At 37.3% G+C, this 25,135-nt stretch overlaps 1 protein-coding gene across 28 annotated transcripts in view; it reads left to right on the top strand.

Annotated features, from left to right (window-relative positions):
• patj (PATJ crumbs cell polarity complex component) overlaps window positions 1-25,135 on the top strand; it is a 187,008-nt gene that overhangs the window by 32,010 nt on the left and 129,863 nt on the right. For all 28 annotated transcript variants that reach the window (XM_068216261.2, XM_009296230.5, XM_009296231.5 and 25 more), the window contains 10 exon segments: window positions 771-912; window positions 3,873-4,004; window positions 10,458-10,537; window positions 10,876-10,932; window positions 11,349-11,483; window positions 12,433-12,597; window positions 12,701-12,769; window positions 13,902-14,123; window positions 21,555-21,764; window positions 23,534-23,641. In XM_068216261.2, coding sequence (XP_068072362.2) covers window positions 771-912; window positions 3,873-4,004; window positions 10,458-10,537; window positions 10,876-10,932; window positions 11,349-11,483; window positions 12,433-12,597; window positions 12,701-12,769; window positions 13,902-14,123; window positions 21,555-21,764; window positions 23,534-23,641 — 1,320 coding nt within the window.

The following is a 25,135-nucleotide window of genomic DNA, read 5'->3' as shown; positions in this document are numbered from 1 at the left end:
ATTCACCAATCAGGAGCTTTAGTAAGGGCATGATTATGACGTAGCTCCTTCAGTTCCCGAGGGGAAATCCTGTTACCGACACCAACCAACAGCCCATCAAACTAGATTGGATTAAGCCTGAAGCACCACTGAAAGCTTGCATCCAGGTATAGTTTCTGGTGGAGTTTATGAGCTCACAGAGCTGCTCTGAATGGATCTAATGGACTCCGACACAGTTGCGAACAAATCTACGCTGATTTTCAGACTACCTAAAGCACATAAAGCACAGCCACTCTCTCAAAGTCCATGTTAACCATTTAGCAATGAAGCTAGAGTCACCGGGCAGACAGAAGCCCCGTCCATGATGCTAATCCGCATCTATTATGAAGTGAATTTGATGTGCGAATGAAGCCAGTAAACTCAAAATGTTCACGTGTCTATTTATGCGCACGTTGCATGATTTATTCACTCAAGACACGTCTGGTGGCACCATATTAGAGGTTTATATCAGTTTTATATCTTCTAAATGCAAATTTTGTCACTGTTTAGGAGCACACTAGGTTACAGACATCCTTAAAACTAACATGCTAATACTAACATCTTACCTTTTAATTTCATTTTACTGGGCCTTTAATACAGTTGAATAATTTGTCAGATTTAATGATTTTCAGAATAAATGAAGTTTGAAATGATATTTATTCCTGTGATTTAAAGCAAAGTTTTTAGCATCATTCCTCTAGTTTTCAGAGTCCCCTTTTGATTGCTGTGTGTGCTTGTATGTGTGTCTGTAGTTGGATGGTGTAAATCTCCAGGGATACAACAATCAGGAAGTGCTCGAGGTGATGAAGCAGTCAGGTGATGTCGTTCACCTCACTCTTGTTAGGAAGATCATCTCGCCCAAGAGGACGACCATGGAGAAGTCACTTGATAAAGGTAAAGTCACATGATTTGAGTTAGGTTTTATAAAATATTCATATATAATTTAATTTTAATAATAAAATCTTAATTCCAATTTTAACGCTGTTGTTGTTGTTTTTCTTATTCTTGTTAGAAATAATGCATGATTTCATAGTTTTGATATATTTTCATTTATTTTATTTTGACAAAAGGCTTTAAGTAAGAATTTAAAGAACAAGTATTTTATGGAAAAAAATAAATAAAGAACTTGTATTATATGGAATATATAAAATTAGACAACAGTTTTGTCTGGATCTCGAATCTTATTGGCTGATAGCCATGAGATATTAAAGTAATATCAGCACTCAGACAGCCTCTTCACGCTTCTGTATTACAAGTCGGTCTCTTTCTTTTGTATTTTATATTGCTGTATTTATGCCATATAATCTAGTAGTGATTGCTTTGTTTTGGCGTTTTTGGGGTTACATTTTCCAGAGAAATACTGGGAAATCTCTGTAGACTAATGTCATTTCATGCAGTTTACCCAGTTCTTAAAAAGGGAGCAATGTCATCTGTTTTGTCATCACATAGGAAATACTCTACATCAGGGCAATTCAATTGGTTGCCTGCGGGCCGAACCTGGCCTCCAAGGCAATTTGTTCCGGCCCTACAAATAGTATGACCGAGACATCAAAAATATATTTAGTTCAGTCGAAAAACAGTCACTATAGTTATGAAGTGGCGTGCGTCTGTTTAATACAGCACAAGCTGCAGTTAAAGGCTGCTCAGAGAGTGAGTCACCTGATTAAGCGAGTAGCGTGAGCAGCCGAAAACATTTGGATGTGTTTGTAGAAAAGGCCTTTTGTACAATGCACTGATATTGTTAATAGAGATGCAATGATTAGCCGATTTCACTATTAACTCCGGTTTTATTCATTAAAGGCTTCTCAATGCCGCATTTCTGTTGCACTGGGAAAAAAAGCTGCCACAACTAAACAAAGTTATGCCAATACGTACGCACATTGGATTAACTATAGTAGCAAGCTGTTGACATATTGCGTCTTTTCCTCACGCAAGTACATTATTTCCAGTGAAGATGTGCGCATATCAGGAGCAGTGTGCACACGGCTGACAAGCGGACTGACGCACTAGCGCCCTGCATGTGCACACAGTAGAAATTATCTCACACTGTTGTGATGGGAGTTGTGCATGGCTTTCAGTGCAATGTAAACAAAAGATATGTTAGACGAATAATTACAAATTATTATAATGATTGTGTATGTATGAACGCAGATAATAACAACAGTTCATTTAAATTCCTAGCTAATATATAGCTTAAATTATCATTTAGACAAATATGATTTTTTATTTATTCTTATTTTTATTTATTTACTTATTGTTCTATCATTTATTTTTATTGTAAAATTATCACTCATTTAAATCAAAATCTTTTAAATTTATTTTAAAGTCCAAAGACAAAAACGGACTATTGTTTGTTTTTTATTAATATTTTGTGCTGTATTTAGTTACTGAGCAGCAATGAACAACACTTTAAAATACAAGCAGTTTTCTTGTGATCTTCTAAACTAGTAGTGTTTTAAATTTATTAAATGCATAATAATGGTGATAACTGTGAAACCATGATTATTCTTCAGACTATAATCATACAATCAAAATCTATAATCGTTGCATCTCTAATAGTTACGCAGTTTAAAACATATCATATGAATGTGTATGAATGTAGAAGAAGCCTACTTAAGCAATACACTGATTTTGTGCATACATTTGCATATGCTTGTTAAAAATAAAGCCACATTGTAAAATGCACTGATGTTATGTAGTTTCAAAAACAACATATTAATGTTTTAATGTAGAAAAATTCAATGTGGGTGTCTTTATAAGCACAAATATATGCTTTTATATGCTGTTGCGTCATCACTTAAATTGCAAGTCATATCTCTCCGGCCCCTCATTTGGAATGCTTTTCATAAACTGCTCTACATAATGCAGGTAAATCATTCAAATGCTAGTTCTAAAGTGACGTTTGTGAACTGGCGACGGTTTCTGGTGTTCTGATGTCAGCTGTAGATCTGAATGAATGTTGGAAGAAAGTAGTTCCTCATACAAAAAGGTTTTTAAGACTTTCGATGTTTGATTTTCTTTTTTTATACACCCAGTTGTGCCGTCAAACTCTTGTATAAACACAATTTCATGCTTGTAGCAGTGCGATATAGCTTTATATCGGCACTGGTTGGGGGCACTAAGGCACTGGGCCTGTGGCCTCGAGCCAACGCATATCTCCCACCAATGCTGATATACAGCCACATCACGCTGCTACAAGTATGATATTGCTCATGTATAATACATTTGAAGTAACCCGACACTTATTACATTTTAGTACAATTCAAACCTATTTTTTATTTATTTATTTTTAATTATTACTATTTTAGTTTAATTTATTATTTTATTTAATTATATTTTATTAATATCAATTAATTTATTTTTATTTTATTTATTTTCATAAAATAGCTGCTCAGAATAACAAATTATTTGTTGTGATTTTTGAAAATCAGGGTTGTTGTAGCGTTTATTGATTTTTAACTCTGAAGTTATCGCTGAAATTTTTTCTGAAGTTAAAGTGCCATTGTGTTGTCTAAAAATGAATATAAACATGAATTAAAATTAAGTATAGTTATGTGTTTGAACACATTCACATTTATTCATTTAGCAGATGCTACAACCCAGAGTGGATAAAATAAGCACTTCAAATTAGTGCACAACATCATGTTTTAGGACATGTCTTCCAAATTTCCCAAAATATGTTTGTATTCGTTTTAGATGACACAATACAATTGTTTAAATTTTGCTTAGTTATTTGGTTTAATGAAGAGTGTGTGTGTGTGTGTGTGTGTCTGTGTGTTGTGTGTGTTTGTGTTGTGTGTGTTTGTGTTGTGTGTGTGTGTGTGTGTGTGTTGTGTGTGTGTGTGTGTGTTCAGTCCAGAGAGAGTCGTCGCGTGTGTCTCTGAAGAGATCGTCTGAGATGAAGGCTCGAGCGGATCAGAGGGGATCTGTGGTGGAGTCTATAGACCCTGCTCTGAGTGGGATCAAACAGCAGCTGCAGGCCAACAGTGAGTTCATACACCATGCAAACCCATCTGTTCACGCACATACAGGTGCTCGACAACAGGGGGCGGAATCACAGACATCAAATGATATGAGACTCACAGCGGTCGCTTCACTTCCGTAAGACGCTTTCTTTTGATTGGCTCTGATGTTGAGCCTCAGTGCCCATGTGAGAAATGACACTTTGATTCCGTTTCATTGCTGGTTTGATTAAAGATTTATACCAAGGGCGATTAGCTATAGCAATTCATAAAAATATGCTTTGCAGTTGTTTTACATCGTAGCTTAAAAGGAACAGTATGTCATTTCACCACAAGAGGGCGCATATTCACAACAAACAAAGGCATATTTTGATGATGCAGTATTAGTGTGGCATCATGGAAGTTGTGGTTTTCATTGCATTCTATAGGACGCTTACCATCGTAGTATGATGCAGAGTAAGACTAAAAGTCATTGTAAAAGTAAAATGAGAGCGCTGAAGCAATGACAGACACAAAAACAACATAATAAAGTACAAAAATTAAATTGTTTCTATTAAACCAATCCATAAATCACAGGTGAGTCATGTACGGTCTTTGACACTAATTAAAACAGCTTATTTCTCTGGATTTAAACTCTCTTTAAAACATATGTCAGCAAAATATATCTAACTTTTCTAGTAGTTTTTGGATATTTGGATGGAAAAAAAATTTAACAATGTGCCTTTTTTATATCTTTTATTGCATTTTAACTTTACACTTCAGATAATACAGAAGTAAAAACAACATTTAAAACAAACATAAGAAAGAGAGAAAGAAAGAAAGAAAGAGAAAGAAAAAGAAAACAAAACTTCTCAGTATTTTACATCAATAGAGTATCTGTGACCTCTCTCTATTAACAAATCTCTTAATATATAGGGTGTGTTTTCCATTGTCATGTTTGTAACCATGTCTTTCAGCAAACATCCTATAGTTGGTGCATACACATTTTTCCAGTTTAACCTCTTAAAGCCCAGTCTGTTTTTTACATGTTTTTTTTATTTCTCTTTGGTACTTGGGCTTATTGGAACCTAATTAGAATAAAACCTAAGTATCATCTTTTGATATGATCTACTTTTAGAGAAAAATGATGTGCATGTATGTGAAGTTGTGGTCCGAATTTATATGAAATACTTTTTTCCTGACTGTCTTTTAATGGATAAATTTCATGTATATTTTTTGAACATGTATCAGAGAATTAAAACAACATTTTTCTCCCATTTTGGACAGTTAAAAATAGTGTTTGGGACATTTCATATGCTGCAAAACAGTTGCAGGATGACACTGCAGGTCTATAACAAAATATAAAACATTCAAAGTATTTTAAATGGCCACTTAAGAGCTAAAATGTGCTGTCCATGTATGTTGCCACTAAGCCCTAGGAGGTTAAAGAAATACTTTGTTTAGCTGACAATGTGCCCTTAAATGATAACATATAGCATGGAGGAACGATATCACAATTAATTATTTTGATCAATCAGAATTCATACTGTTTAAAAAGCTCAAGCATTTAATAAAGAAATTACAAAATTGCAGGATGATTATAGAAATTAGAAACGATACCTTAGAACAGGGGTTCCCAAACTTTTCAGCCATAACATAATAACAATACCAGTGACTCGCGAACCCTGAATTTCCTCTGAGGTGGTTATAAAGAAAGAAATGTTGCACACACAACAATAGGCCTATATAAACACGAGCATATTGACAACACAAAAAAGTGCAACAGTCTAACAACTGTATCATTTTTTTTGTCATTTATTAATTAGTTTAATTTAAATTTAACCTCGGCTAAAGAGACTGCTGGACACAATGTTTTCAGCACAAGTCACACAAGTTTCAGCACTTGGTTTAATTTTGGAGACCGGCGCTCAATATTCAGTTGTGACCTGTATTTAATTGCTGTAAAGGTGTCAAAATATAACCTGGTGCTATAAAATCAATCTGCTGCAGCTGAGGCTATGGCTGTTTTGTTAGTCTTAACATAAACACACCAATCCTATGAAAAAATAATACTGTTTTTATCTTCTGTGAGTTTTAGTTAAAATATGGTAATATTTTCGGCATGAGGGTCACACAATTGACAGTATTCTCATGCTCATCCCCTAAATCATCCCCACGAAATATTTTTTTCGTTATAATAAAGACAATTTTTAAAGACAATGTTCATTATATAAAGACGTTATTCTCTATGTGCAACTAAACTACATTGCTTTCACCAGCGTTGGTTTAATCAAAAACAAACTGACGCATGCACGCAGAAAACACACCCGCGTACCTCTTGCACCGTTCCTACTTTATGCTGATGCACTACTCGCCTTTCAGCTCCTGGTATGAATCCTAGTTGTGAACATGCATGTAGAAAAAAAATATGTAATGGGTTGGGGCATAAATTCTCACTTCAAGCTAAAACCAAACATTGGCAACCCTGTACAGACAATACAGACAGCATCAAAGTAAATAAAAAAGACAGAACATGACTTGAATTTATTAAGTGATATTTAATTTCATGTTTGGCTCTTGTCTTATTTGTTTACAATCAAAAGAGCGGGGTTTATAACATACTGCGGCCAGCCACCAGGGGGCGATCAACATTTTTGGCTTCACTTTTAAGCAGACGTGTTGCACACCTGGAATAAATGTCCACATGGTTGCAACGCTTGCTCTGGTCAAACTTATTAAAACAGAAAACTTGTTAGGCACGTGTAGAAGCTTACAAAGAGTATGCCCAGTTATAAAAATCATGATACCTTGACAGTGGAGCTCGGTCAGCTTATGCAAAAAAACAAAAGTATACTTTGAGCCGAAACTGAGGAATCCGATTCACCCCTCTGGATGGAGGTCAGAGTCAGGCCAACTTCTACACGAGCTTAGCAGGCTTTGTTTCAGTCATGTTAGCCGGCAGATATAAATATGCAGATAGGCGAACTGGAAGCGGAAGAGCAGGCCTTGGCTGAAGCCGAAGCAGCCCGGAGCTCTGGTTACATTCTGCCCTAATTAATCCGGACAAGACCCGGTACCTGCCAAACTCCGAAATAAAGCGTTCTGTTGCGCTGGGCCAATACATGCCCGGGATAACAATGATTGGTTGTCAGGGACTCATTTCCCAAAGCTGGAATAGCAGCACGTGTAAAATGATAGCCGCCCTCAAGTCAAAACACACAGCGCTTTAATCATGCTTTCACCTCCCGACTCCTTTTTCCCTGCGGTCTTAAGAAATTATATTGCCATGTGAGCGTGTAGATGTTGAAATCTTTTTCTTCATGGATAATGCTCGGCTGTTTTGGTACATTGACGTGACATTCGATAAGCGCAAACTTGAGTGGTTTTGCTAAATTTCACCCGTCAATTTTATAGATAACAACCCTGGAAGTGCCATTAAAATTTATTTTGTGTCACGTAAAAGTTGACAAGCCCTGAAAACAGATGTGTTTCAGCCCATTATTATAAGAACGTGGATCAAAGTTGCATTTTTTCTTTCCCCAAGTTCTGTCATTGGACAGTAAATCAGTCAAGTTTGGTGAAAGAAAATCATGGTTAGGGGTTACATTTAGTCGCTCATTGGAGTCATACACAATAGTGATTAATTTTCCACTGCACTATGCCTTTATATTCTATACTGTAGACCATTTTTGTTAAGAGACAAGACTTTTGTCTAAGCAAAGTCAGACATTACTGTCCTAATAAAATAATTAAAAATCAGGGCATCATCATATTTATTTATTTTTTGTAAAATAAGCATAATCTAGAGGCTTTTTATCTTTTATAAGCCACATCTGTTTTCAAATGATCAACCAGAAGTCAAGTTTTTATTTTTTGTTCCTAAAACTTGGATAGGTGACAAGACTTTTGTCAGGTAGTTTATGATTTCTTTTGTGACACAAATTTAAGTGTCTAGAAACAGTGCGTTTTTAAAAAAATATATAGTTGAATGCACAGACTAGTTGCTGCTGGGTTTTCTGCATGTTTTCCAAGATCTGTCACACCAACAGTTTTCACCCCAATAAAATCAATGCAAAATCTGACATTGAGAGTGCTCAATCAGAGACTCGGTGACAGTCAGTCCACGTTGGTATAATTATAGTCAACCATTGCTCCAGAAATGCTCAAAGCCGTTAAAAACCACAGGAAGTACTATGTAAGGCGTCAGTCACTCAACTTTTGTGGGTCTGTAGTAACTTTTCCCATGTGATGCCCTCCATTAAATGTTGAGTGACATTTGGATAGGGGGTGGACATTTGTTCTCGGTGTCAGCAGAGTTTTTCCTGATACATAAACATAACAAGCCATTGCCGTGATCAACATTTCCCCTGTTCTCCATATTTTCCATTGTGCCGCACCTGGACCGCAGATGTTGGCTGGGGGTTGACGTCCCACGTGTTGAGGCGATGCATTGCTGTATTAATGTAGGCAAACGTTTGTGATGAATGGTGTTGCGAGTGAGGCGTTGGAAATGCTAATTTAATCAGGTCTACATCCCTCGCTCTCACTCACTATTTGACTTTACTTTTTACCATAACGTGCTTTAGCATAGAAGTCCACAAAAGGGTTTAAAATGCTTGAAAATGTTCAGTTATTTTCTGCCTGGTGTGGAAGCGGTCAGTAAAAGGACATTTAGTTTTTGGTGACATTAGTGTTTTTTTTTGTTTTTTGTTTTTTTAGATTATTATATGCAGGGTTTTTTTCATTGTGTTTTTGATCAAATAAGCAACGAGCATAAATTGTTTTGAAAACATTTTAAAATCTTTTAACAATATTGTATAAAATATTTTTTTAACTTTGGAACACTGTAAAAGTAAACCATTGGATCAACTTAAAATAAAACACTTCAACTTGTAACACTAAAACAGTTATTTAAACAATTTATTAGTTGCCAGTTATAAGTTTAAAAATATATTTTAGGTGTAGCAAGTAATTAAACTATAGGTGTAAGTTAAGTCACATTCCAGTTGATCATTTGGTATCAGAAGTGGCTTATATGAAAGACAAGGGCCTCTACATTACACTTATTTTTACCAAATTGAAATATGATAATGCCTTGATTTAAATATTTGAATAGGACAGTAAGGTCTGACTTTGCTTAGACTAAAGTGATGAGCTTGGAGGACTACATCCATACATATCTGCAATAAAGCCATCTGGAATGGCAAATAAAGTGTTCTTGCAGGACTCTCTGAGTTCATCAGGATTCTTTGGTTTCATCTTCAATGCCTCATCCTTTATCTTTCTCCATAGATGCTCAATAATGTTCATACTGGTGACTGGGCTGGCCAATCCTCGAGCACCTTAACCTTCCTTGCTTTCAGAAACTTTGATGTGGAAGCTGAAGTATGAAAAGGAGCGCTATCCTGCTGAGAATTTGCCCTGTCCTGTGCTTTGTAATGTAATTGGCAGTCAAATGTCTTGATACCTCTCGGGCTGTTGATGTTGCCATCCACTCTGCAAGCCCCCATTCTGAATGTAACCCCAAACCATGATTTTTCCTTCACCAAACTTGACTGATTTCTGTGAGAATTTGGGTCCATGTGTGTCCCAATTGGTCTTCTGCAGTATTTGTGATTATTGGGATGCAGTTTAACAGATGATTCATTTAAAAAAATCTACCTTCTGCCACTTTTCCAACTGATCAACTAGAAGTCAAGTTATTTTTTGCTCTTACAACTAGGATCGACGACAAGACTTTTGGCAGGTGGTGCCAGGTTTATTTTATACATTGAATAGCTCTTTGTCTTGGGGCCAGTGCGTTATTTTGAAGAGGTTTCATGTATTAGTATAACCAATAATATGCTTGATTTATTATTATTTTATAATATTTTGATTGCTGTAATATGTTTGATAATAGATTTAGTTTTATTGTCTTTTTTTTAGATCAATGTTTTATCTTGAGAAATAGAATATCAGCCAAAAAAAAAAAAAAAGGTCAACAGGTTCAAGTCAACCATTTAAGGATTTTTGCTGACATTCGATGTCCAAATATGTAATGGGTCTCACTGTCTCACCAAAAACCCCACCATATTCTGTTAAGTTATAGCTTAGGTTACAGAAAAAAAACTTATTTCTTTTACTATCCAGATCCCATTTTTTCTAAAACCCCCTCTATACTCACTCCATATCATAGTTAAGGGTCAAAAGTGCCCATAAAAGCTGTTCCACCCATTTATTTGCCTCCATTGCCCTTTGGGCTTCCAGCCGATACTGTTCCCAGGCGTCCCGTTGTCGTTTTCTGCAGGATCACTACTGACTCCTCTCTCAACTCTTGCCCTCAGCTCACTCTCAGCCCTCTGATTATATTCATCCGTCAGCTTGACATCAATCCCATGCTAGTATGCGGCACCTGACATTAATGTCATACGTTTCCACTCACTCTGTCATGGACAGTGGGCACCCAAATGGCGGTAATTGACTTTAAACGCTGCTCTCATTATTGTGTGTGTGTTGTAGTGCAAGAGCCGGCCTCGCTGACGGAGATGGAGCTTCGCGCTAAATGGGAGCAGGCTCTTGGTCCACATTACGATGTTATGGTAAGCAAAAACGAAGAGGAAGTAATGTTAACAGATGCTAAGTGCGGCTCTCAATTAAACATGAAGCAAACTGCACATCAGCAAGAACAGCCAGCACTTACGCATACTGTGATAAGAGATGTTCGATCGACCAGCTAAATCTGGCTGTAGATTGCCTCAGTTGACTCCTGTTGAATTTGGGTTCATGTGCTGACACTTTGTTGTTTGGGTTTATTTACCATAATAGGAGTGTAATGACCCCGTTCAGGTCACAACTGTGATTGAGATAAATATAAATAAATTATATAGTAAATAAAACAATTAAGATACATTTTTTTTTTGTTTTTTTTGTTTTGTAGATTGTACAGCTTGACCCGGTCATAGAAGATGATATTGAGCTGCAGAAGTACTCCAAGGTAACATGGAAACAGCTGTCACAATTCATGATTCATTCATTCGTTCATTCATCTCCGTAGTAGGGCTGGGTAATCCATCAAATATTGATAGTATGTAGAGGTGATCTGGTCGCATGCAGTCCTGCTTCATCTCACAACTTGCAAGTATAATAGCATTAAGATGCTCCCCACAAGTTGATAAGTTCAGTTAACTTTTGTGAATCACTTTGTTGCAGTTAATCAGTTCATAACCTTGGACAGTTTGTATGCATGATGACAAAAAGATCTACTGGAGCTGCCATCTTGCTTTTAGTAATTTATATTAAGTAGGAAAAGGCTAATATTAAGTCTTGGCTATTTATATTATAAACATTGATTGATCTTTTAGAGAAAAAATTACAATTGTTTCTAATCGAAGTATGAAATAATGTCTACAGCTTCTCCCAATACACACAATGCGTTTGGGTGTGGAATTAGACTCCTTTGATGGACACCACTACATTTCCACGGTGGCTCCTGAGGGCCCGGTGGCAAAACATGGACTTCTTCGACCAGAGGATGAACTTCTGGAGGTAAAGTCATTTTAAAGAGCATTAACCAGCATCTATATTGCCCACATGAGTCCTCTCTACACCCTCTCTCTTTGGCATTATGGTTTTGGTGGGCTCCTAGGGTTTGGCCAGCCTGCAGTTTTGCTCTTGGCTTGCTTTGGTGAGCCTCTTCTCGGTGGCTTTAATAACACTGACCTTTGCATCCTGCCAGCACCAAGCCTCCAGGAAGGCTTGCTGCTGCTGCTGCTGCTGGCTCATAGATGTTCTGGCAGGAGGGCTCCTGAGTCTGACCGAGGCCATCTGCATGACTGTCCCCTGCCCTAACCTCCCCACTGGCCTTGCTTCCTGCCCCCTTCCTTCGAAACTTCCCCCTCCCACCTGGTCTGGTGGCCGAGGGCCGCTGTGCCTTCAGCCTGTTGCTGTTGGCAGGAGTGTGGGTGGGTAAAGCAGGAGAGATTTGCAGCGCTGCAGGGGTTGTGGATTATAGGGAGATGTGGTGTACCTCAAGGCTCGGTCCTGGGGCCAATTCATTTGTTAAAAAAAAACCTTTTAAGCTTTCCCACCTTTCAATATAACCAATATTCTTATGTACTCCTTTTGGCCTCATTTGATGCTTAAAAGCCTAATGATGCATGATGATGATGATGATGATGATGTGTGTGTGTGTGTGTGTGTATGGGAAAGGGTTATGTGATGACCATGGCTTCCCCTTGATTTGGGCAGATGGCACAGTGCCGCCCCCACTCACCATAGCAGCTCCAGGCTTGACCGCTCCTGGAAATGCCAATCAAAAATGGTCATTAGATGCCACAGAGACTATGGAATATAGTTACTTGCCTAATAAGCACTAAATGCGCATGTCCAAAATGTGCAAAAAAATAGGTGGATGGAAACGTAGCTATTGAGAAAATCCATATTCTGAGTATTTGCATAATTTTCTATCAAACAATTCTGAATTTTAATTTTGCAGGTGAATGGTGTGCAGCTGTATGGGAAGTCTAGACGAGAGTCTGTTGCTTTCCTTAGAGAAGTTCCTACTCCATTTACTTTGGTTTGCTGCAGACGACTTGCTAAAGAGGACAACGAATATCACCCTGAATCTGAAGACTGGCACTCATACAGCTTACAGGAACAGGTAACCGAGGAGTAATGAGTAAAAGCTGGCTTCGGCAAGTATTGGCTGATACTTTAAAGAGTACTACAAAACAATACATTCTCATTTAGTAATTATTCCACAGATTGAGCATAACCTCTCCATGTTGGCCAGAGATACAAGTCTACGCGACAGCATTAGGGAAGAGTTTCAGGTTTGTTCATGTTTTCTAATATAAAATTACTATTATATTGACAGTTATAGTGTTTATGATGGTGTTGCTTCAGGTTTTAAGTCAAACATATTTTTATTTTTTACTTCAATATGTTCAATTACATGAAATGTAACATGACATAGATTTGTCCTATATGTGTGTTCACTGTTGGTTAACAAGAAAGTCGTCACTTCTTGATTAACTGGTGGCAAATTTTGAGATATTAAGCTTCAAAGTTTTTGCATTTCATAGCAAACCGTATGTGTGTAACTTAGTTTTTTTCAATAAAAAGTCTTGAAATGTAAACAACTTAAAATGTAATTAACATCACATAGTGAAAATAGGTTGTCATTTAATAAGAATATGTCTAACTCAATTTTGACAAAAATGTCAGATAGAACCTTGTTATTCTAAGGTGACGAAATAACAACAGTAAGAACAGAATTTTCTGTGGTAGGAGAAGCTGCGTCAATCTTTTCCTTATTTAATAAACGACTTGTGCCTTAGAAGTTGATGCCGACATGCAATAAATACCTGGTGGCATTTGAAGCCATAAGACGCAGAGCACAGATGCTGTTAACAATTTTGGAGGTATTTATTAATATAATATTTTATGCACATTTAAAAATTTTTTTAGTTTTTTATTTTTTCAATATTTTTTTTATGTGCATATCCAAAATGTGCATAAAAATAGGTTGATAGAAACGTAGCTAGTGAAATCAAAGTAATGTCTGTATTTCCACTTAAAGAAGCGACCACTTTCGACAGCAGCTATTTCAGCTCATGCTTATTAACTGACGTTTCAGTGGAAGACGGGATTTAAAAGAAGTATTTTTTTCCTTCTAAAAACTATCATTGTAATGTACAGTAAGTAACGCAATTACTTGACGCAATTAACTTGACTTAAGTGACTGTAATCGAATTACACAAATTTAAAATGTAATTCGTTACATTACTGCATTCCTCAGAAATGTAATTAGAATACAGTAATGGGTTACTGTGAAACGCCTTACTCCCAACTGTGTCTGATTGATTGATTAAGTGACCCCATCATAATAGACCCATTTTTGTGCCACAACCCACCAATTTAGAGCCACTCCTTGCTCACCATGATTTGTACATTTCTTTTCAGGCCCGTCAGGCTTCGGCAGTAGAGCGGGAGGTTGACGATGAAGGAGAGCCCCTAGAGCCAATCAGCCCTGAGAAAGAGCAGATGGACCAGGAGAATGATGATGACGACGAAGAGGAAGAGGAGGAGGATGAAGGAGAACTAGCTCTATGGTCTCCAAATGTGCAAGTGTTAGAACTAGAGAAAGCAGAGCGAGGTCTTGGCTTCAGTATACTAGACTATCAGGTAGGCAGTAATTTTTTTGCACTTTATATGCATCATTAAATGAATAAATGTATGCAGTAAAGCAATTTAGAAAAAGTCTTTGTTTAAGGAATACAGCTTTATTGCAAAAAAAAAACTATAAATAGACAAAATAACAAACTTCAGAGCATAAACATAAGATTTGTTCTAAACGTCATCATTAAACTACGTTTACTGTAAAAAGTCAAGACAAGGAATCTGTTCACACATAATCTAGCTGAGGGGAAGGGGACCAGACTCAGTTAATCCCCATTGACTTTCCCAAAGTGCGATCACAGGAAATGCGCATTGATGTCCCAAGTTGTTGAACATCGAACAAAAGAATGCAATGAAACCTTTCCGACTAGGGCCGCCGCTGTTTATCTGGCTCGGTGCCAACCGTCAAACCCTTTGCTCTGCTCACTTAGTACAAAAAGCTGCTTTCCTCCTTCCTTCATTAGCCCTCTAATCAGGGTTAGTACATAACTGCACGTTGATCCTGAATCAGAAGTGATCATGTAATGAGGCCACTTAGAATGCAGAACGTCTCCCGCAGACCTGCGCTCCGCCGTTCCTGTGGGACGCCTCGTGTTTTATATTATCCAGCCACGGGTTCCAATTGATTTCATGCAGGGAAACGGTATTGGCAGGAGAAAAGCATGCTCATGCTTTCGCAACTTCATCAGGACTGTAATATATGGCCTCCGAATTAATGGCCAAACTGAACAGAGATCACGTTTTAATAGTAAAGTATGCTTCTTTCCTCATCAGAGGCTGCCGTGAGTGATGGGGTCTGTGGCGACATGGACAGAATTACATTGCTGCTTAATGGCAGTAACCTGAGCAGTGATCCCTTAAATTCTTCCTTTCTCTTCATCTATCTGATAAATGAACGAATGAAGATGGAGGAGAGATGAGGGAACTTGGGACGGAGTCCATAGGCTCTGTGCTGAAAAAAGAAAGCCAGTTTTGCTGACTCAAAGTCCTTTGTTTTCTCTTTTAGAGCTGTTACGATATCATATTAATGTATGCAGGGCTTTTTTTGTTTGCTTTATTTTGCACCATAAACAAGTACAAACAAATTGCATCAATACTGCATCGATGGTCTGAATTCGAGATGATCATATCCCCACCAAGGCGAGAAGAGAAGAAACTCACAGTTCGGCAACTTGGATCATAGATCATTGTCGTGAAGAGGCTGAACTGCTAAAGCTTACTTTGCAGATCTTCTGGAGGAGTTGCTGGTGCACCCTGGGGTTTATTGGAAGCCATATTGACCTGTGCAGCTTCCCCTCGGTCGAACTCACCGTCTTTGCGCTCTGCACCAGCTGAGCCCCCTCCACCTAGCCCCGTCTGTTTGCTTATCTACACCGAAACCAACGCTTTTCAACCCGAGGGCTTGATGCATGATGGGTGGGAATTGATTCAGAAGAGGAGGAGGGTGAGGGGTGTAGGCATTTGCAGAGTTGTGAAAGCAGTTTTAAAATGTCCATAAATGTATGAGCTGTAAGGAATTGCCAGAAAGACGAAAGCGAGCAACTCCCACAATGCAATGATGAGTACGCTCTTCTACGGTCTTCTAATGGAGGAAGAATCTCTCAACCTTTCTTTTTGACTTCTTTTCTGTTTCCCGCGGCAGACGGGCCAGGGCCTCTCCAGTCTGGAAGGGGAAAATTGATTTTGCCGCTCCATCCAGTAAGAGGCCTTAGCTGATAAGGCCGAATAGGCAACCTCGAGACCCGCAGACATGCTCTAAGCCTTACAGAACCTTCAGTCTCCCCCTCTTTCCACCACCCTCCTTCTCTTCTTCTCGTTTCAACCCCCACCGCAAGAAGACTATGTAACCGCATCTAGATTGATAGAAGCCCACGGTCACACTGACAGCTGGAAACCTGGGAGTTTTTCTTCCCTAAATGACACCCCGTACTGTGTGAGTGACGTGAAATGGCGACAGCGAAATCATTTGTAGTCACGGCTTGGTTTTTTTGCTCTGACAAGAAGGTGATCTTATAGTAAGAAGAGCTACATGGCAACATAAGAAGGATCCCTTTGGTAGTTCTTGCCATCCTGGTAATGGAGATTAATGAAGGTCGTCTTGGAGCCAAACAACTGATCTGAAGATTCGGGCTGTGACGTTTTTGTTTTAAGTGGGATTGCATTGACATGGCCATTTAAAAGTCATTACTAAGACTTCTCGCTAACAGTTGCGTATGAAGTCGGATTGCAGCCAGACTCGAGCGAAGTATGACTGAGCAGCTCTCCTGCAAAGGGTGTAGCACTGATGAAAGATGTCCATAGGGAACGTAGCTTAATGTGACCCTCTGTTTGGGTGGGATGTAGGCCCTACATCAGCCTGGAAAAGAAAAATGTCTCTGTTCACAAAAATAATAAAGCTGTGGAACATAACGAATTTGAGCCCCAGCATGTTCTCAGAAAATTCTTGCCTCTACAAATGCCCTTTTGCTCAAAATCAATCACATTTGCGTGAAAGGCTTTTTGCAAGTTTTGGTCCATCAGTAGTGAATGTATGGCTACTATAATTCATGCTGTCCAAGGAGAAGAGATCTGAGAGAATGCATTTTTGAATCATTTCGATGGTTCAAAGCGCCTAACCTGCACATCAATACAGCATTTAGTCTCATCCAGTGAATGTTTTAAAGGAGAGTCATAAATCATCCCTGCGTGTTATTATTTATTTATCGTTGTTTATTCCGTGGCCTGAAGCTGCAGAAACTGACCAAGGGCTATTTTATTACTGTCGCAAGAAAATAAGCTACCAAATCGACTGCAGGACACCATCCTGAATGTTAATACATTAAAAGCGGATATGCATTACGCTTTCAGCCATAAACAATTGCTATAACATTGTGTTGTCATTTAGATCCAGTCTGTAGCTGATATAAGGGAGAGGTGTTTGGATTTACTGCCGTTGTGATGTCTGCGCTGTCTGTGCCACCTGTTTTTATGTCAAACAGCTGCCCACAGCTTTACGTTTGAAATTAAACAATGCCTGCATTGTTCCTCCTACTTGTTCTTTCCGGCTCTTTCACATGACTTGCATCAATCTGCAATGCACCTCTGCATATTAGCATCAGAGTTAGGTGCAAGAAATAAGAATAATGCGGGGATCACACCAAACGCAAATTATTGCGTCACACATTACTCGGAGGAGGATTTTTCACCTCAACTTGTGTTTGCTGCTCGAGTTCAATCATTTATGTAGCTTGAATTAGGGCTGCACAATTAATCGAAAAAAGATTGCGATCTCGATTAGACTCTACAAGCGATCTTAATTCAGCTTTTCTACGATTCAGACAATTTTTTTTAAGATAAGGAGAGAAGTGTAAAGGCTGTTGCACAAGTATTCACAGCAACGTGGACACCTCCAAATGGTGTTAAAAGTGTCACATATTGTATTTATAATGTTTAATTTACCCAAAAATGTGATTTCGGTCTTAATGTAGTCATGTATTTGCGACCGCAAAGTCACACAGGATCTGACAGCAAGCTATTTGTTTACTACCAAGAGGATGTGAGTGTGCCCACTAATGATGCCTTCTTTTGTAACAAGGCCTGCGTAGGCTGTAAATAACAGGTAATAAAGTTGTAAAAAACGTTCAGTTTGTTGAACAGCGATATTTGGGAGCCGCGCTGGAAGTATGATTTGCATGTAGGCCTATGTTTTTGTTTTGTTTTTTTCTCAAAGTGACTGTAGCCATGACATGAGCGCACTCGGCAGATGAAGTGAAACTGAAAGTGCGCACATAATTTAAATTATCATATCGCATTTTAAAGTTTTGACTGCGAACAGTTTATCACCAGTTCTTTCATAGCGAACACATAGTGTTGTGAATGAAAATAAATGTTTACTGGGTCAATAAAACTACTTTAACCTTATAATGTTAAATAAAATACAATAGGGAACCTGATAACAACAAATGACAAGCATATGCTCCAAACGTAATAATTCAACTTCAGAATTATGAAGAGTTGCATTCTGATGTCATCACTACAGTGAGTTAACAAACAGGACATTTTTGAAGTCTGTTCAAGTCCACCATTCCAAATCTATACAAAATTTAATTTTTAATCAATAGTAGACCTATACATAGGCCTAATATTAATATTATTATTGTTGTTTTACCATATATTTGAGAAATAACAATAATAATACTCTAATCATATAAACCTTATATTACATCTACAGAATTATGAAAAAATCATGATCTTGATTTTAAGCAAAAAAAAAAAATTTGCGATTTCTCATTTTAGCCAGAATTGTGCAGCCCTAGCTTGAATAGAAGATGCGATTGAAGCAAATCCTGCATGTTTGCAGCAAACGCACAGCTCACTTTGCATTGCCCTTCTAAATATTGTTTTCATTCATGCATCTGCATTGCCTAATATAATATCAGCTCTGGTAAATAATTAATTTAGCTTTTTTATGTATACAAAGCATAAAAAGCAGTAACAATTGTCAAAGCAAATGAAAGGAGTAACAATCTGCCATGCATTTATTTTTCTTCAAAATTGTATATGCAGTAGTCAACATTTGAATTAAATCAAAACCTTTTTTCAAAGTTGTCCTTAAACTATTAAACGACACCTAGGGTTGTGGGATACAGGAAAAAAACATATCACGATATAATATTTAATATCATTCGATATCGATAATAATTGAATATTTTTTTAACAATCTATTTAGATATATTAGGATTTTTTATTCATTTGACCAATTTATTTAAATAGAGTTATTATGTTATGTATGTAAGGCAAATAGTTTTATTAGTAAAAAAAAAAAAACATCTCTTTTTATAAAATAAATGTGCTAAAGAGACTAAAACTTAAATAAAATGTCTCAAAGTGTGTGTAATGATAGTGCAAATGCTGAACAATCAAAGCAAACTTTAAGGTAGATCGACATCTGTAAGGTGTCTAATAATCACACAGTAAACCACAAACTCCGTCAACAAAACCAATTATGATAATCAAATCTTAGCTTTCAAGTAAAGGAACCAGCCATCATTATTCAAGTACATATTGCAACATGTTGAATGACTACATTACATTACATTACATGGGGAGCTAGTGGCTGAGATGCACAAGAAAAGAAACCAAAAAGCCACTCTGGCAACCTGCTTACATCTTTTTTTATCTCCTCACTGCTGCTCGTCACTGTTTTCATTTTCATGTGTGTTGTTGAAAACTATGTGCGCGTTACGTGCATGCCGCTTGTCGCCACCAAGCCTTGTGCCTTGATTGCCAATAACCCTAAACTTATTGACATTCCTTCCAATGTGCACGCTCCGCAGCCACATTTTAATAAAGCTGAAGCACTTCATACCGAAACTTCATAACATGCTTTTTATCATTATTGTCAATGGTGTTCGTTCAGTTAATATCAATATCGTTTTATCTGCCCAGCCCTAACGACACCTGTTCTTGTCTTATTCTTGACAATTTAAAAAATCTTTTTTGATCCACTTGGAATGTTGACATTTGTAATACATTTTAAATTATAACAGGTTGACCAAACTTGGAGCATCTCGTTACATTTATGCAATCATGCTATTTGCTTATGCATTCAATGCCTCTCAAGGCATCTAAGGTGAAAACAACCAAAAAGGGGATGAAAAAAAGATGTCCTGGAGTTCCTGGTATTCTGTTCAGCAAGATTGAAGGTGAGTCAGAGCGCAGGAGCAAAACAGATGACTTGGCCTGCCGTTGATTCCTGCAAAACAGCAGATTTACTGTCCGCCTGACACCACGCTGAAGAATTTCAAACCCTTCGACAACCAGGGCCAGCCAAGGGAACGCTCTGCAAATGGACACAGTAGCGAATCTGAGCCCAGCAAGAAATATGGGCAATCTATTCCGACCGCCAATCCTCATTCCCATCCGTTAGCTGGTCGACAGTTTTGACCCCGAATAGGGTTATGTAGACCTCAGGAAAAACCTCATGACAGGGCTGCAAGCTGCCTTTGAGCTAAAGTGATTTAATCCAATTTTGACTGGATATTTTTAGGCTCTGTAATGTGCTCCACCAGCCAGAAGCTCCCGGGATTGTGGTTTTCTTTGGATCCTGAGATGTTCCTCACACCTGTAACATGGAAGACAGCTGCTCCCCCAATGAGCCATGTACTCTACGCCATCTAAATCATACAGGCACTTGGATGGAAACCTGAATAAGAAATGAAGCAACGTAACTCGCTTTATTTCCATCTCTCATGAGCATAACCATTTTTATTCTGTAGCAGGTGACGTATTGGCGTCTTAGGAGCCCCCTAATGCTGGCCTGTACCCCATGTTTTGTTTTGTTTTTTTATATAAAAGCTGCTCTGCTGACATCACTGGCCATGTGGGATGAGAGCAGGGCTTGGAAAGCAAAGCACGCTTGGCTGGAACCCGGCAGCCGGACAATGCAGCCTGTGTCCTCCTAAAGCGCCAGCTGGAGTGGAACTTCAAATCCTCTCTCCAACTTTTTCCTGTCTTTTTTCCCCCCTCTCTTTCTTTCCCTTCTAGCAGGCCTCAGTTCCTCTCGCTCTGAAATTGCTTTTCTCTCCTCGTCTGCTTACCGTGCAGCAGTGGATCACTGGGTAATCAGGGGGCAGTAATTGCTGGGCTTGCTGACCCAATTTTTATAGTCAGGCTTGGTGAAGTTTGCTGGTCCGCTGTCCGCAGTTTTGCACAGGACATCCAGTGAACTTCATTGTCTGTTGTGGCCCTGTCCAACAAAAAAAAAAAGTGTCTCATACATGTACAGTAATGGCTCAAAAACAACATGCTTTTAATTTCAACCTGACAGTAGAAGAGATTAATGTCTCAAAAAAAAAAAAAAAAAAAAAGCAAGGATTGTCTGTTCGGCTGGTCTTTTGACACGGGTGGTCGTAAATGTTCATGGGCAGATAGATGAGATTACTAATGACTGCGCTCCCGCTTCGGTTTTTACTCTCAAATAACTACTTGTTAATCACTTTTATATTGTCACTCACCACATAAAAGCCGCCCATATGGGTCATGAAATATATTGTTGGAGACATCAAATCGGTTGAATTGCAGTTTTACGGCGATGCTCCCCAGAGATGTGATTGATACCGTGGCACTTGGGATGCTGGAGTGGGAAGTTGGCCTCATTTAGCCTTCCAGCAACTTCTTTTGGAAGTAGGCTTTAATATGAGGGTCATTCCTGGTACTTCATATCCAGCTGTTTTTATGTCGTTTTTCCATTCTCTGCTTACACAGGTGCTGTTTTAATTAAATGTTTGTGTTAAGATTTAAACATAAATGAAACTTCTTTTAGATCTGCTTTCTGATAAAACTGTGATGTATAGATTAAATCACGGTCACCATTTTTCATCTCTGCTCTTTTTTAAAATTTCTTTCACCCTGTTGTTCTGTTTGTGTGTTTGCTGTGGTCTGCATTGCCCTCTGCAGGACCCTATGGATGTTGCACGCTCTGTGATCGTCATCCGCTCTCTGGTGCCTGGAGGGGTGGCCGACAATCATGGTGGGATTTTCCCCGGTGACCAGCTGGTTTTTGTCAATGACACCCATCTAGAAACATGCTCTCTGGCCCAGGCTGTTGAGGTCCTCAAATCTGCTCCACCTGGAAAGGTCTACCTTGGCATCAGGAAGCCTCTGGCGGTAAGAGCCAATATGTTATTATGGCTCTGTTAGGTATATATTCAAGATTTCTTTACATCATTAAAATGCTTTTTTATGCCATAATGTCAATTATATCTCTATTTACTATTATTTGTACATTTATTTCACACAAATCAACTGCCATGTAGTACAGGTGTTTACTGTGAATGCGGATCGGACTATAGTATCATAAGCAAGTAAAGGATTACTCTTAAATTTTAGGTAACAATTACAGTTACTTAAAGTATACTTGCCTTAAATCATAGGTCTCAAACTCAATTCCTGGAGGGCTGCAGCCCTGCACAGTTTTGCGCCAACCCTAATAAAACACAGCTGATCCAACTTATCAAGGTGTTCAAGACTACTAGAGACTATTAAGCAGGTGTGATCTGGAGATTGCTGGAGCTACAATTTGCTGTCCAGGAATTGAGTTTGAGACCACTGCCTTAAATACTGTGCGTAAATTCTACAGCTCTTTGAAAGTTAATTCAGATTAGCAGAATAATATATATTTTTGCAGAATAATTCTGTTTTACAACTAAAGAAGAACATTTATTATCTATCAAGACAATTGCATATGCATAAAAAAAGAAAGAAATTCAGGAAAGTAACTGTAAATGTATTTATTTAATTCAGATCTTTCGCACAATAACTACATTTACTAAATTTTTTATTTGTCTTGTAAATGCTAAACAATCCATTAAATTCTTTAGAAATGTATGTTAATATATAATGTGAATGAAATATGTTGTCATTTGAAAGTTTTTTGTGTTTTTGATAAAATATATTGCTTAAAGATTGAGTTTTAATTGTTTAAAAAACAAAACTAAAATATCCTGTTTGTCTAAAATTTAAATCTGTGACCTGTCTTCTCCTGAAAATTGTGATGTTTGTGTACGGTCGGGGGTTCAATTTTAACAGTTTAATAATGTCTACAAGTAACTTTTGGGGTTTTTAATATTTAGTCAAGTAATTAATTTAGAGCAAATAAGTTACCTTTTAGACAAAGTAATTAAAAAACTAATATGAATACAGTTGTAATGATGTAATTTAGTAATCAATTACTTTTTTGAAGAAACTTAACCAACACTGATCATAAGCATTGCAAATGCTTTTTTGTTGATGTTTAAAATAACTCTTCTTACCTTTTGAAAATATGCATATGTGATTTAAGTTTAGCCACCAAGCTAAATTTTAACTGCCTGCTCTACCAAATGGTTGACCATGTTTTACTGTTTTAAATAATGACTTTTAAAGTCATTTAAAGAATCACTGTTTTGAATAATAGTTTACACACACAGCATTGTTGGTTTACAAGAAAATCAAGCAAGCATAATTCTGTTGCACTAATACACTTGATTTTGGTTTTATTGTAAAAAAACAAAACAAAAAAAAAACAAACAAACAAAAAAAAACAAGAAAACATGTTAAATGAAAATCTGAAATATTTTATAGCATACTTAAAAAATATAAAGAGGATTTTAGTGTTCAAAAATGTTTTATTTAGATTTTTTTTTTATTAAATTAGTTTTACACTTCATATTTCCAGATTTTTCATAGTACATGTATTAATTCCAGTACTTTTACCATAAACCAACATATCAACCATTTTTTAGATCATGATATTTTAGAATTTTGGGATATGTTGAAAAAATATGCATTAAGGGTGTTAACTAGCTACAATAGGAGTTAAGAAATGCAATCCAGATATTTTTTTCTTGGTGGGGGAGTTAATATTTTATATTCTTTGGTTTCTATGAAATGCTTAGGCAGAAGACAGAGGTAGTGGACAGCAGTCCTTGTGGCCTGTAGAGAGCGTCGATGAGCAGCCAACAGCAAAGCAGGCCGTCAGCCACACTCTTCCACCAATGCCAGAGGTATTCTAAATACACCTTTGCTTCATTTGTTTTAAAAGAAAGAAGTATTTTGTTGAGCAAATATAAGTTAAATTTGATCAGAAATTACTGTAACAATTATTAATGTTACAGATTTCCTTATTACAATGTTGAACAGTTCTTCTTTCCTGATTCATCAAATCAGCATATGTGAACAATGGATTATTTAGACCCTTATATGACCTCAGTATAGTGCTGGGCGATTTGGCCTTAAATCAAAATTGATTAATTGAAAATTTTAACTCGATTACGATTATTAACGATTGTTTTCATTTATTTATTTAGCCCTCATAGATTACTGGCAAGTTTTAAAAATAAAATACTTGCACTTTTGTAAACAAAAGAAATAATGTTCAATGTTTTTTATATTAAAAGTAGAAAATAAGCAGTATATCTTCTAAATAAAATATATCTTGCATATCCTATAAATCATGTTTCCTGAATCTTCTATAAACAAATGCTTTAATTTAAATAATAATTTTGATGGGAAATATGCCAACTTAAAGCATCTCTCTTAAAGCTTTCAATCATTGAGCAGGGAAAAAATTATCTGGAAAAATTAGATTGATTCATTGGTTCTGAATGTCGATTTTGATTACTTTGATTAATCACCCAGCCCTACCGTAGTGGCAGAAGTCATCATAGTGGTGTAAACCTAAAGCACAGCAAGGTTTTTTTTTTTTTTTTTTTTTTTTTTTGTACAGAAGTGCAACAAATTACTTTTTACAATTTTGGCTGAAATACTACTAATAATAATTGTTATCAAGTCTTTTAGATAAAGGAAAAAAAGCTTTTTAATTATTAAGTTGTAATTATTTTTTTGTAATTTGATGCAAACATGATATAATAAATAAATACATATAAATGTCCATATGTTTTTAAAAAATCTAAATAAAAAAAAGAAATTTGCAGGATTTTAGATTATGATTATTAAATGTGTCATAGCAGTGTTGCTACAAGAGTCCATTAGATAATATTCCAAATGACCCCAGCAGGCACACAACGTCCTAAGACTTTAATATTAAGTTAGATTTAGGTCGCCAGTATCTGAGGACAGTGTTATTTTGATGTCTAATAACGACGTGAAGGCGACGTAGGGGTGCAGTAGGTAGTGCTGTCTTCTCACAGCAAGAAGGCCGCTGGGTCGCTGGTTCGAACTTGGCTCAGTTTGCGTTTCTGTTTGGAGTTTGCATGTTCTCCCTGCTTTTTGCGTGGGTATCCTCCGGGTGCTCCGGTTTCCCCCACAGTCCAAAGACATGAGGTACAGGTGAATTGAGTAGGCAAAATTGTCCATAGTGCATGAGTGTGTGTGTGTGTGGATGTTTCCTAGAGATGGGTTGCAGCTGGAAGGGCATCTGCTGCGTAAAAACTTGCTGGATAAGTTGGCGGTTCATTCTGCTGTGGCGACTCCAGATTAATAAAGGGACTAAGCTGACAAGAAAATGAATGAATAACGACGTGAAATGATGTTGATAT

The sequence above is a fragment of the Danio rerio genome, chromosome 22 (assembly GCF_049306965.1).
Source record: "Danio rerio strain Tuebingen ecotype United States chromosome 22, GRCz12tu, whole genome shotgun sequence".
Taxonomy (NCBI): Eukaryota; Metazoa; Chordata; class Actinopteri; order Cypriniformes; family Danionidae; genus Danio; species Danio rerio.
Note: the sequence above shows the minus strand (reverse complement) of the source record. Positions and strands in the feature narration are given on the sequence as shown.